Raw genomic sequence first — 15,170 nt, forward strand, 5'->3', positions numbered from 1 at the left:
TCTGGAGATTGCCTCTTTTAAGTACATCTACCCCCTCTTTATGGACCAGTTGGCGATGTACATTTACCTTGGTTACATGGCACAATTATAGGGCCCATACTCACTCTTCTGAATATGGAGGTACCACTGCCCCGAGCCCTTCGTTTCTCTTAGTAGAACCCACGTCTTTCAAACAAAAATTTTCAGAGTTGAGGGTCCAGCCCCATTGCCTGAGTAGTGAGCTGATCCCCCTCCAAATACTTTTCCCCATTTGATGCTGGGAAGCATCAAAGCATATGCCTACCTTTGTGAATGCTTGGCATTTGACTGTTTTGCTGTCATAGTTTAGAATATTTGTGAAATCTGCCAAGGTCTAAACTACTAAGTGAGCCTTGCTAGCACATGGGCACCAGAGGCATAATTTAGCTTTGTTATTTTCCACCCATCGTGGAGCATACAGCAACTCTCTTTAAGAGTCTGAAAGTCTCGACTACAATGTTCCAGTTAGTCTGAACTTTTTCTCTTTGCAAGTTCTATACTCCAATGGTACTTGCAGAATCCCAAAGGGGTAGTAATGGTAAGGAATGTTAAAGGTGAATCGTGTATCCTACTAGTTACCACCCAGCCTCCTTCAGTTCCATACCTCGTGACACAGGACCTGGAGCCACTTCTCTTTGTCCCCTTAGAGCCTAGCTCCCCACTTGAGGAAGCAAGTAACATTACTACAGATTGGCTTTACTATGAACATGTCTTATCACATTTTATTTTCTTAAAAAGTAATAATGAAATCCCCATAAGAATATTTCTCTAAACCGTGGTCAAAGTACAGCCTTGTGTTGATAGTTTAAAAAGACCACTTCTTTCTTTTTTTGCTTTTTAAGAGCAAGGAATTGCTTTTTATGGAAAGAATATAGACTCTGATGACCCATTTAAATGCTGCCTTCACCACTAGATTTATGGTTAATGTAGAAAAGGTGGGTTAACATTCCTGAGTCGCATTTTTTCAGATAATAAAAACAGTAGCAGCACAAGATTAACCCTATTGTCTGATGTGTTTTTGTTTTTGTTTTTGTTTGTTTTGTTTTGGCTTTTTTTTTTTTTTTTTGCATGCTTAATACGTACCACGTACTCTTCTAGTAGTTTGATACACAACATACCTTTATTCTCATAAGAACTATGCATAGCAGGCTCTGCCATTCCCATCTTACAGGTAGGAATCTGGAGGCCAGACAGGTTAAAGGAACAGGTCCAAGGTTGTCTAAGTGATGAATGGTGAAACTTGCAGTCACACCCAGGCTGGTCTGGACCAATGCAATTGATCTCTCTACTATACTTCAGCCCTGTGAAAAAGGAATGATGCTAGTCATAATAATCATCTTGTATGGCCCTTAGGAAAACCAGAAGTAGAGTGTGTAGAGCTTCTTGCACAAAAGCTATTCTACAAGAGACCCTAAACAATGGGCTCATTGTTATTTTTTAAATCTTCATAAGTGAAACTGATCTGCCAAGACAGATAAAAATGAGAACGTCAAGGGGAAAGGTAGAATATGCATTCTGCTCCTTTCATTTTGCAGATTTGCTTGGTTTTCTTCTGGCCTAATAGGCAGAGATTCTATTTAAAAGAAGGTATTGTATTATTTCTTTGATGACTGAGCAAAGGAGAACCAGGAACATTGGATGGAACAGCTAATGTAATATAATAATTCTTCTCAGATTACAACAAACATTTAATATATAAAATGAAAAAATATGTATTTTTAATTATCAGTTCAGGGTTTTGGTGTTATCTGGAGAGATTGGTTAAACTCAGAATTTCTATATTTATGATTTTGAAATGTAAGAGAAAAGATAATGGTGCTAAATTTGGGCATAAACCATACTTTGCTATTAGCTCCCCATGAAACTTTTATTCCACAAGCAGTTCACGAAAAGAGCAGTAGCCTATGAGCTTTGGCCAAGTTTCCTCATTTCCAATTCTGCAACAAAAATTTCACCCTTCTTTGGTTTCTCTAGTGAGAGGAATAAGAATGCAAAAGTCACCTTGATCTAAGCTACCTTATCAGAGAAAAACTAAGTATAGATCTTTGTTTCCCTTTAGACTTATTCTCATGTTTCAGAGGTAGGGTCACTTCAGTACACTGAACTAGAGTTTGGGACTTTTCTTTCATTTTTCACTGGCCTGATATTTTAATATTAGTCATTAAAATGACTCCAACTATTTGGAGATATCTGGGATGTTTATCATTGTCCTGTTAAATAAAAAACTATTTTAGTTAACAAATACTTGTCATCTTTCCAGTTACCTAAAATAGTAATAATTAAAACTAATTGGATGTGAGCTTTTCTTATTGAATTTAGTATCTCTATTAAATACATTATTGAAACCCATACTTTAGAGTCTTTTCATGGAGAAATTGGCAAAAGAGTTGACTGAAGTGAAAAATAACAATGCAGCTTCCCTGTCATCCAGGTTATTAGAGATGAAAACATTAAGGATAAAGTGAAGGATGAATGTTGGGGCACCTGGGTGGCTCAGTGGGTTAAGCCGCTGTCTTCGGCTCAGGTCATGATCTCGGGGTCCTGGGATCGAGTCCCGCATCGGGGTCTCTGCTCGGCAGGGAGCCTGCTTCCTCCTCATTCTCTCTCTGCCTGCCTCTCTGCCTACTTGTGATCTCTCTCTCTGTCAAATAAATAAATTTTAAAAAAATCTTTAAAAAAAAAAGTGAAGGATGAATGTTATGATCAGTCTGTTTTCGTAAATATCATCTTATATCTCCACCACGATTTTTAAAGAAAGAGCAACTGCTTGCTGTGTATGTCAGGCAAATTGCAAATTTTTTTTTAAAGATTTTTATTTTTATTTATTTGAGAGAGAGACAGTGAGAGAGAGCATGAGAGGCGAGAAGGTCGGAGGGAGAAGCAGACTCCCCATGGAGCTGGGAGCCCGATGCGGGACTCGATCCCAGGACTGGACTGTGACCTGAGCTGAAGGCTGTTGCTTACCCAACTGAGCCACCCAGGCGCCCCACAAATTGCAAATCTTGAATGGTGGCTTTCACCATTCCATTTTTGAATTCCTTATAATTAAAATGAGGGGGGAACTGAACCAAATAAATTTTTTAATTCCTTCTATTTTTAAAAAGGATAGGGGTGCCTGGCTGGCTCAATCGATAGAGCATATGACTCTTGATCTCGGGGTTTTGAGTTTGAGTCCCATGTTGGATGTAGAGATTTCTTAAAAATAAAATCTTTTAAAAAAGCATAATAGTTCTGTTCATGGATTACATTTCTGTAAATAATTCTGTAGGCTGCTCACCTTAAAAATAACTTTTGTGGTGGGAAAGATGGAGTACTTTAAATGGAAAGAGAATAACATTTTACTTGATCTGTAAATTTACAGTATAATGAAAATTTGTAAAATATGCAGAAATTGCCTTTTTTCTATAAACATGGCCTATTTCTTGATAATAAGACTTTCCTGTTATCTAAAAAGTGTTCATTTGACCATAACACCAGAAAAATAGAAAGTATATAGTATAATATATCCTAAAAACTTTGTAAGCCCATAGATATTTGTTATGTAGGTGGTACTTACGAATTGTAAGTGATCTTATTCTCAGATCTTTGAGTTTGATCGTAATTCATACTCCAAGAGCCTCCTTGTACGCGGGCAGAATTACCAAAGATTTATCCTTTTCTCCTGGAAGAAATATCCGGTAATTCTGCCCACATTGGGGAAAAAAGGTGAACCTTGTTAGGTGCCCTCAGATCGTATTGACGTAATCATAGGCATATTTAAAGATATTGTTGTAGAGGGGCGCCTGGGTGGCTCAGTTGGTTAAGCAACCGCCTTCCGCTCAGGTCACGGTCCCGGAGTCCTGGGATCGAGTCCCACATCAGGCTCCCAGCTCCATGGGGAATCTGCTTCTCCCTCTGACCTTCTCGCCTCTCATGCTCTCTCTCACGATCTCTCTCTCAAATAAATAAATAAAAATTAAAAAAAAAAGATATTGTCGTAGAGTATAATTAAAATTAAACTATATATTATCCTAAAGAACTTACTCAGAATGTTTTAAAATATAAAGTGATTTCATAATATGGGTCAGAGTTTATTTTCAGCTTTATAGTAAATATGCTGATCTCTAAAATTTGGGACTGACACATAGTACACTTAGATTGTGTTAATACCAGCTGTCCCAAATCGCTGTCCGGCTAGTAGCCCGGACCGTAGGTACATGGTGGTAGGTAGAGTAGCTGTATCGAATGAGATATTCTAATTTTCAGTTTCCCATTTTCCTAGACAGTAATGTTTATTTCATGTTTTTAGCCTACTCTCAAGACCTTCTCTAAATACATCCAGTAGTATTTTCCGAACTGTTTATTAGCTGTATATAGTTCTCAAGAAAATACTGGGTTTTGCATGACAAAACTTTAAGGATATTGATTTGTTTGGAGATTTCCTGGCTTAAGGTTTATTCTTTGTCTCTTAAAGATGCTTAAAAAAGATGTCTTCCTTATTGTAAGCCCTGTGGAAATAGAAGCAAATAGACATTTATATATTGAAAATTCAAGGAGAATTACAGAATGAAATATAGCCCACGAAATAGGGGCTTGTCTCCCTCCTTGACTGCAGAAAACCCTTGTTTTCTAACGTGTGCCTGGATCCTTCTGGTTTGTTTTTGTTTTGTTCCGTCTCCAGGACCTCCCAATTTTCAAGGGCACTGTGGGGCACATGTAGCATTTATTTGATGTATGTATGTGTATGCATATTTTCCCACATCTGTCTCTGTGGACCTATCCTTTGTGAAATCCTAAACCTTGTATTAATGCTTAGTTTGTGATTCATGGTGTTCTGAGAGCAATTATATAATTTTTCTGAGGGTGTTTATTTGGTGCTCTGTTAAAAAAAAAAAAACTGGGAGTATTTTTTGGTAACTCTGCAGTTGCCTTTTTATTGGTGAATTTCTCTTTCTTTTACTGTGACCCGAGAATATCACTGTAGGCTCACTGCCAATTTTGTGAGCCGCTGCCTGCTTCAAAATGGAGGCAGGAAGGTATCCATTTTCATCAAGAGGGTGACAGTGTTTCAGTCTCTCCGACCATCTGGAGAGAGGAACTTTCGGAGCAAAAGAAAATAGGGATTTGAAAAAATTATATTTAGCAGGAAAGACAAGGGGGGAACCAATTAAAGTTAAACTATACCTTATGAATTTATGCTTTTCGACTATGCTGCCTCCTTTAGAGGAAACATAAACAAGAAAATACACAGGCTATTTTTATAAAGGACTGGTTCCCCAAGTCTCATGAGTATTAGTAAACGAATGTTCAGTAAATTAGGATTTTGGCACACTTTTTTAAGTTTATTGCACACACAAATGTAATAAGAACTGTAAAGGGGTGCTCCCCCCGCTTCCTGTGTACAGACCGATTGTTGGTGGTCTATGTAGATCTGGGCTTTTAATGGTCCTTTTCATGCATCTCTGCAAAAAGCTGACACTATGGGAATTTAATATTCCAAGATGTATTTGTCACTTTCTGTGGTCTGGATAGCGCATTCATTTTCTCTGTCTCTGTCTCTTTCTCTCAGATGTGAACATTTTAATTGAAAGGTAGAGTAAAAGGGAGAGGCTTAATGCGTGCCCTTCTGTTTGCACCTTTCATGACCTCAGAGGCCATCTATGGTTTTTAAAAAAAAAAAAAAAAAGATGCTTGGCTAGGACAACCCTATGGGTATTATATAATATATTTAACTAGACATAATTTGCAGTATTCTTGCCTACAACTGGAAAATAGCCCCCGCCCCTGGTCTTCCAGTCACACAAATCTACTCAGCATTTTTGTTGTTGTTTTTTGCTTTTCTGTGTTCTGAAAGGGGTAGTGTTGTAGGGTTTGATCAGATTTGGAACGGACATGGAAATGTAGCATTTTGTGCCTGCTTCTTAACACGTAATGGACCTTGAGGTGCTTTGGTCAATGCAGCAAGCAACACTAAATTGTCTCTCCTTTCTCAGGTTTATGCTCCATCAGCAAGCACTGCCGACTACAATAGGGACTCGCCAGGCTACCCTTCCTCGAAACCAGCAGCCAGCACTTTCCCTAGCTCCTTCTTCATGCAGGGTAAGATGCTGCCACTTCTGCGGGGAAATCCACTGGGCAGAATCTCCCTGGGTCTTTTCAGGTCGTGTATGGGGCAAAAGACTGCTGAACTGATCCTCAACAAATGGAATATTAGGCAAGTGGAGAATATTGAAGGTCATGCCCTTCTTGGGAATTGAATTCATTAAAAATTCATCAATTAATTAAAACTCGACAAAGACCTATTTTTTTCAAATCAAAGCCCCTTGAGCAATGATGAGTTAAGATTAAACTGGTTGACTTCACTGAGAACTGACACTTCTTGGGGGGATGGTCTTCCATGACAGATCATTTCTGCCTCTTCTCTCCCCAAGAAAAACGTGTGTGTATTTTTAGAAGTGTTTTGGTTCAGTGTGTATTTTGAGCATCCTGGATTTAGCCAACTGGGAACAAATTGTCCTTATGTATAACTTCATATAAAAATTTTAGCCACTTATTAATTTATAAGTAAGAACAAGAACTTCATTTAAGATGAAGCATCCTATCTCAAGACTAGAATATTATTGCATTACACAATGGAATCTCCACCCAAACATGCTAATTGATTTAGAGTGAAAGACCCAGCTTTAGTCCAAGACAAATGGAGAAAATGACAGTTTCACAGTAGGTGAAGTGTATTTATTATTTTAATCATGGAGTTTATTTAATGAAATGTACATGGATGTGTACCCCTGAGCTTACAGTCTTGCCACTGGTAGCTGGTTCCTTTCTGCTGCTCGGAAGGGACTGAATAGTTAGAATGATACCAGCTGCGTGTAAGAACAGACTGTCCAGAGATTGCACCTGGGGCTTCATCCCTGATAACCCTGTGCCATTTATTGTCAAAATAGGATGATCTTGTTGCCAAGTTAATACTCTGAAATGTAGACATGGAATTTACCAAGAATTCCTGTACCTGTATGCAGAACTTTTACCTCCTTTTGCCTGGGTGCGAAAACCTTTTTTGAGTGTGCCTTGGCCACGTGCCCTGGGATTTCCTTTTCGTGCTGCTCCAGGAAGGGCCATGGCATGGGAGGGGGAGCACCCTTGGAGCAGCAAGGAACCGGGGAGCAGCCTGGTGTCTCATTTATCTTGCAGTGGACATACTCAAAGTCATTCTGATTAAAAGGAACTGATTTTCTTGCCCTTCAGAGTATAAGTTTTCCAGGTTGCTGGTTCACATGTGAAATTCCATGGAAAATCTATAAAATTGAATCAAATGGGTCTCCCAGGAATGGAGAGAATTTGTTCCACGCATAATAGAACTCATGTTCATAAGGGCCCTTTATCTTTCTTTGTGACCTGTCCTAGATGTAACTCGCAAAGGGACCCAGCAGGGTATGTCGCTTGAGGGCATCCTGGGCTGTGACAAAAGACACAGCGGCCACTTGGGCCCCCGCTCCCCTCTTTGACGACCAGTCAGAGCAGCTGTTCTGCTGGTGCTTATCGAGATTGTCAATTCAAGAACTCACCATTCACAGCAGATTCTCACGGAAAAAATTGACAGGATAGATTTCTTCTACCTGCCTTCAGGAAGGTGCTTGCTTCAACTGTGCACACCGCATGGGAGGTCAGGTAGAGGAAGACAGAAAACAGAGGGATCTGCAACCACAGTAGACCACGCAGACTATGGGGAACAAACGTGCTTTTCTGCATATGAATACCCAAAAAGGCGAAACAAATTTTTTTTGAGTTGACATTTATGATGAGCACAATTAATTTGCACACATCTAATTCTATTCTTTCAAAACAACATTATGCCAAGATCATGGGATGTGATAAATATTAATTTACTGTGAAAAGCATAATTTATGTAAAGTACGTATTTTTATAAGTCTGCATTGAGTAGAGTGTTCTGTGTTAACAAATCCTAAATGTATTTCCATATAGTGCACCATGTGGTCAGAATGTTTTAGGAGACTCTTGTTCAATGATATATATTCCCGATTTATTTGTCATTAATGCCATCTATTTGAAATGTTAGGGCCTTAACTTCGTCTTTGGAGTTAAGGTGACTTCTACAACCTGAAAGCTACATCTTAAGTGCATGAATAATATCTTCTAGAAGATCCTCTGTTTTCCCATTAGGATCATGGAAACAGTACCTCCTGATCCCCTCTCACACCGGCTTCCTTCAGTAATGGGTGCCTGGTGCTCTGAGAATTCAGGTCTTTAAAAAACATGCAGTTTGGGTGAAAGATCCTGGGAGACTTTCAGGAGCATATTTTAAACTCACTGCCATGTGACCTCATTTTTCACTTGAATTTCTGTCTTCTGATTAAAACTCTTAAGTGGTCAAAATCTCAGATAGGACTTTTTTTTTTTTTTTTAAATCGATTGATCTGTCCTGAAACTATTCCAGTTTTTGGAATTCTAACTTCTGGATTTAAAAGCTCAGTTGGGGTGGGGGGGACACTTTGTGGTATATAGTGTTGGATTTAACTTGCCTATTGCCAAAATTTTCAAAAGGCCTTTATTATGTAACATAGATGGTGAAAATAAGATTATTTTCAAGGAGGCAGTGCCTGCTGTACTGTGAATACCCGCTGATTATCTGTATTTTCAGCTCGCATTCAATAATTTTGGTGTAGAACTATTGAAACAAGGGCAAATTTGACTTCAGCAATGACATAGATGCCCACCCACACCACCCCCACCAAACACGTTCGTTTTGAGAAACCCAGACCGAACATCAGTGATCCCTAAGAGTACCTTCTAGGCCAATAGACCCAGAGAAGAAAAAGAATCTATAAAAATGTTTTTAATATGGTATTAACAAAGATTAACTTAATACTGAAGGGTACTTCATGTAATATCCACATCATTTTAAACCTCTTTTTAACATACAGTTTTATAAAATCTAGAACCTCTTAAAATTGTCCCCGGTGTAACATCTACCTTATGATACATGTGCCCTTTCAATGGCTACTGAAGGCTTAAAGTAGCAAAAGAACTATGCACCAGAAAGCGAATGTTAAGAAAGAAAACTCGGAACTATATATATCTGAGACTCACATTCCCTATAAATTATAATGTAATCTCAACTTTAATTCTACCATGTACGTAATAAAAAGGAAATTTGATCTTTCAAAAAATCTGAGATGTTCTTTTTCATTCTTATCTCTTTATCTGCATTTAAAAAACTTGTAAACTTGTCAACTCTATAATGTGTGAAGTATTTTATTTTCATCACAAAATTTAGGAACATTTAACTGTTTGTTCTCATTGAAAAGGAGGTCAGGGGACTTTTAGAAGAAGCGTTTTCTTTAGTATTGTTTACCTGGCTGACTTGACATAATTCTACATAGAAATGTGTTCTGTCCTTTTATAGCTGAATTTTTACTAAGAATGCTGCCTATGGTAAATATTTACATTTGTTGGCAATATAGGGCCACTCGGGGAAAAAAGAAGGATGACTGTCTTCTGATGTAATCAGCAAAACAGCACAAAGATGAATGCACAACGGGTAGCCATTTTCAAGTATATGAAAAAACCCTATTCTGTAGGGCAAGGCTGAATGCCTCCGAAAAGTCATGGTTTTCTTTGTCCTTTACAGATGGCCATCACAGCAGTGACCCTTGGAGCTCCTCCAGTGGGATGAATCAGCCTGGCTACGGAGGAATGTTGGGCAGTTCTTCTCATATTCCACAGTCTAGCAGCTACTGTAGCCTGCATCCGCACGAACGCTTGGTAAGGCAGATTTACATGGTTCTGGGGATAGCACAGCTCGTTTCCAAAATCCCATTCTCCGCCTTTCCATGCATGTACACAAGGACTCTGTCATGAATGCAGAAACGGTATAACCCATCATTCTTAGAGTTCTCTTGTTTCTGAGACGAAAGACAGAACAGATCATCTTTGGAAGCCCTTGTGGCTTTTCTTTGGCATTGAACTTCGTGGTGTTTTGTTCCGTGCTTTCTTTTATGACACTGTTAGCCTCTTTTGGACATAAATATATGCTGTATTTGAGTTGTACAATTTCAGCTATGGTGGATCCTTGTCATTTATGTGTTTACTTTCTGTAGTTCTGAAGCGTATACTGCAGGGGGCAGAGTGGCAGTCAGTAGATTGAGAGTAGGTGGTCGGCATCTCCCATGTGCATTTCCACTTCCTCTTACCGGCTTCTGTCCCTAGTGACAGCTTTGACCCGTGGTGCCACACCCAAAGGAAAGAGTTCCTGTTTCCCACACACGCCACTAGTCACAGCGACCAGGAGCTTTCTGGTAGATAATAGATCAGATTCCCACTTTTCAGTGGTTTAGCTATAATTCCACGTTACTGCTAACGTGATGTTCCATTGCCTCACTCAGTTGAAAACTGCAGAACTGCAGAACATTATCTTGTTGCATTACTGAAGGGCTCACTCTTCCCATTGCCTAAACTCATCCATCCTAGCGTGTCCCTTTATCTTGGAGGAAGGAGCTCATCCGAGCTTTTCCAGCCTCAAAACTCCCACAGCCCAGAATCCACTTAGGAACTTGAGTTGAGCATTACAGGAGACCATGAGTTAGGCTTGAGATGCAGGTAAGATGGGACTAAGTCCCTTGTGCAGTCATATAACTTTAAAAATGTATGAAGCTATAATCCTACAAATACGAAAAAGAGTCTGAACAAATCCAGTGGTCCTTCGTGGTGCTGGGTCACTATACATCTCGAAATTGCCCCTTGTTCTCCTAAAACTCAGGTTCACGTGTCTTTCTCTGCTCTGCGATAGGAAATAGTACTTTCTGGGCTTCTGTGATCTTTCCTCTTTGGTTCAAACACTAGAGACATAGAAAAGGTGACTTATGTTCTGTTCTGGCAACATAAATATTCCAGAAGGTACAGTCTCTGATATCCTTGAAAGATACTTATCTAGTGAGTCCTGGTGATAGAAACACCGTGGTCAGTTAGCCTATCTGTTCACAAGAGGCAAAAATAGTGGAGATAGAATTGGCCTTTTTATATCATCTGCCAAGTTTGAATGTGTAAATCCACCTATCTCCAATTTCAGCACATCTTCAGTAAATAGCAAATGATTTACTGGCACGTTTTATCTTCTCCCACCTCCTACTTGGAGGTATTAGAGTGAAAGCTTAGAGAAATATCAACTATTATTATACTAGAATTTCTTCTTGGCCAACATCTTTATTTCCCCATCATCATTTTCCACTTCTCTAAGGAACTCATGATCAAAACTACATCTGTCCTATGAGCAAGGAAAATTTTGATTACAACTAAAGGATTTTGGCAGTATACTAACATAACATGGAATGTCAGTCCTTCTAAGAGTTGTTCATTTGACATTTATTTTTGTTCTTTCTTCCTTTCCTTATCATACTGTGGAATTTTGATGTAGGTGGTTTGATTTTATCCCAATCAAATTCACTGCATGGGCGGAGGTATCTTTAAAGTGTGCTCGAATGCATAAAAAGTGTAATTTTAAAAAGGAAACCAACTGCATTCCTTTTAGAAAAAAATTTGCTGAAAACCTTAAAAACCAATACAATATTATCACCCAGGAAGAGATATCCTTTTGAAGGAATAACCCAACAGGTTGTATCAGATGCTATATTTGTAATGTCATTTATCTAACACCAAACATGGCGTTTTTATTCTTCATATGATTATTTAGCAGATCTTAGAGATTAAGGGTTTGTTTTAAAAAAATGGTAAATGAATTGGGTCTCTGGTAATGTATCCTAATGAATTTTCTCACTGATAGGGAAACTGTTAGATTATTATATCTAGTAATCATTGTAATTTCAGTATTAACCATTTGGAAATCTCTTGCTGAAATGCCTTTCAGGAGTCTGACACTGATTGAGAATAATTGGAGTACGCAGTAGGTACTTAGTGTCGTTCACTTGAAAATAATGGTAGTTGCTCCCAATTTTCATCTATAGCTTTTGGCCAGTCTCACAAAGAACAAAAGAATAGTTTGAGAAAAAGAAGAGCGTTTTCCTTGTATCATTTTGGGTATAATTTGGCCAAATTAGTATTGTCTCTGAAGGTACAACATTTTAGAAACATTATTGCCTTCATTGTGGTAGAATGTGTAATTGTAAAACTTCAAATCCACACATTCCAGTAGCAACTGTCCAGTCACCAATTTCGATTCTTTAAATCCCCTTTACAGCGTCAGTTTCTACAACACAATCCCACAGCTAGTCGCTACCATGTCACAGACACACATACAGAATCACTGGGAAGAACGGAGTTTGTGGTTAAACTTTGGAATGGGCTGCTGTAGATTTAAGGTTGGATTGACTTGGCAGAGTTTTGTTTAGAAATAGGATAGAGACCTCCGTCTGGCATGGTTTAGGCATGGTCTTTGCCCCACAGAGTGAAATAGTCCTAGGAATCTGGAATTTTAATATAAAAGAGTTCTGAAGTTTTGGTAACATAAACACTTACCCTGGTGATTCTCAACCAGGTGTGATTTTACCCCCTCAGGGAACACTTGGGAATGTCTGAAGACATTTTTGGGTGTTTCAGCTGTAGGTGTCACTGGAATCTAGCATGTAGAAGGTAGGGATGCTGGTAAGCATGCTGTAAGATGTAGGAGAGACCCCCACAGCAAACAGTTACCTGGCATAAAAGAGTAATGGTGCCAAGGTTATAAAATTTGCCTGAGCCCAAAGCATGACTTTATTCTTAGTATGTGTCACCAATGATTATATTTTCCAGTCTTTGAATTATCAACCCATGGGTTGATCGAAGCATCACTAATAGAAACATTTTCAATACTTATTCTGTCTGTTGGGCTACAAATATGCTGTAATTGGGCATCATAAGTAAAAATATTTCAATAGTAGGCATGTAAAGCCATTATGCTTTCTCAGTCTCCCCTTTCTACATGTAATAAGCAGGCAGACAGTAGCAATAGCCGGAGGTAGAGAGGCAAAAGAGACCTCTCATTGTAGGTCCCTAAATACTCTAAAAGAGACCTACTTCACACATCAGTGATAGTCTCTGCAGTGTATTTATTTTATCTGAGTGATAGTAGTTTTCAGGATACTTTTCCTTGTATATGGAAATAAATTAATAAATATATCATAATAAATTATAATTTATAATAATAAATAAATAATAATAAATCTCATTAATTTTTTTCAGCATCCTATTTTCTGTGAGCCTCTAGAAATAACTGATTTACATAGATTGCGTTCGTTTCCCTATTAAAATCGATGGGGAAGAACTTTTCTTATCATTCTCCAAACTCAGTATTAACCCTCTGTCTGTTAAATCCTGAATTACTGCCCATTTTGCTCCCTATTAAAAGTGATTAGAAATCCTCTCCAATGTGGAAATCTTTTTCCCATTCGACCATGTGATTATATAGTCATTTAAATATTTTTCAAAATTCTTTCCTCTGTTTTGATTTTTGCATATCTGGGACTGATTTATACAGTTTCCCTGTTCTTCAGAAACTCAGCACAGAATAGCATTGTGTAGAAATGAATGCACACCATTTCTTTCTTTCAGTTTCCTTCTTTCTTCTATGTTCAGTTTCTTTTTCTCTACTTTATTACGGTGTTTAGCTGTCAAGCAGAAATCGTGGTTCTAAGTTTGGTGCTCCGTGGCTTATCAGTGTTTTGGGTTACTGTACTATGCAATGGGCCCATTCTGTCATTGTTTGGAGAAAAGTTCGTAGGCTGCTTGGGGCCTTTTGTTAGTGGCAAGTAGGAATGAGTTTAACAGGCGGCCTAAGGAGTTTTTTGGTGAAGCACAGAGGTCCATGAAATTAAAAAGTTTGAAAAGCCTTCTTGGGAAGTGGGAAAGATGTAAGGGTATCATCTCAACTTTTTCACTGACGTTGACCTTTCATTTGGACTGGTTTGAATGTATAAAGGTAACATTGTCAAAGACATCCACCATGTCATTGGCAGATCTAATGTAGGTTCATTTCCTAGACTGTTTAATTCTCTTTCAAATAAGTGGTACTTCAATCCACTATTTATTAAATGCCAACCGATAACCAGTTGTTCTTTGAGAATATAAGATAATGATGTGTTCAGCACTCAGCCGTAAGTTGTGAGATGCAGAGGTGTAAGCTCTGTTCCCTCCCCTTAAAGAGTTTACAATCTAGGTGGAAATGCACTTGAAAGAGAAAGCGAGGAAAGGCAGCATATAATTAAGTGTTAAATGGCACAGCACAGAATGTGAGTGCATTAGGGATTCAGACGGAAGAGATTGTGCAAGAGTTGGAAGTAGGAAGGATTACTAAAGGAAGAGGTAGAACCCAAGATGGACCTCACAAAATTAATACAGAAATACCAAGACACTGGCGTTTCCCTCCTATGAATAAGTGCCTGGGCTTTAAGCACCCCTGACTTTTAGCGTCATATTCAATCTCTAATTTCAATTGAATATCCATGGCTGATTAATATATTACCCATAAGAAAAAATAGAGTTCAGCTATAATAGTTTTCCTTTACATGTCTATAACACATTCAAATACCTATGAGAATAACTTTTTAAGCTACTTTTTTGTCTTGGAAAAGAAACTAGCTTGATGTGTTTTGGTAAATAACTGTGTCCCTGTTGGTGACCTGCTCATTCCCAAGCAGACGGATTGCCACTTTACAGGCACTGTGATATACCCCCAAGAAAAGCAGCTTCTTTGGACCACAAGGATAATAATTGAATTCAAGATGAAACATTAAAACAAATGATTCTATGAAGATGTTCTTTTTTCATAGCTATCTGGTAGATTACTAATGAAGAAGACACATGAAGAAAGAGCTCACATTATTTTTTCTCAGTTGATTCATTCCAATTTAATTCAGTATGGTTGTTGATTTAAGGCTTTACATACGATGCTTTAGAGAGATAGTTAATCGTCTTTACTTTTTAGAAGTTTTCCATTTACCCTTCTGTTCTTGCTTGAGTTCAGAAAGGTGGTCCAATTGTACAGGCAGAGGATTTGAGACTGGCTACTCTTTGCCATTTAGTCCAAAAATTGACCCATGTCAATCCCATGGGTCACAATACTGTTTTATTCATTGTATCATGGACTCTTTCTTACTTGATCAATAGTTCATACAAAAAAGTAGTAGTAATGATGGTCTTTTATGCTGCTGACACCTCAGAGG

The 15,170-nt window shown here is 38.4% G+C and overlaps 1 protein-coding gene across 18 annotated transcripts in view; it reads left to right on the top strand.

Moving 5' to 3' along the window:
• TCF4 (transcription factor 4) overlaps window positions 1-15,170 on the top strand; it is a 351,089-nt gene that overhangs the window by 293,005 nt on the left and 42,914 nt on the right. For all 18 annotated transcript variants that reach the window (XM_044242915.1, XM_044242914.1, XM_044242910.1 and 15 more), the window contains 2 exons: window positions 5,991-6,096; window positions 9,650-9,783. In XM_044242915.1, the coding sequence (XP_044098850.1) occupies window positions 5,991-6,096; window positions 9,650-9,783 (240 nt within the window). The remainder of the gene's footprint in view (window positions 1-5,990; window positions 6,097-9,649; window positions 9,784-15,170) is intronic.

Source organism: Neovison vison, chromosome 3 (assembly GCF_020171115.1).
Source record: "Neovison vison isolate M4711 chromosome 3, ASM_NN_V1, whole genome shotgun sequence".
Lineage (NCBI taxonomy): Eukaryota > Metazoa > Chordata > Mammalia > Carnivora > Mustelidae > Neogale > Neogale vison.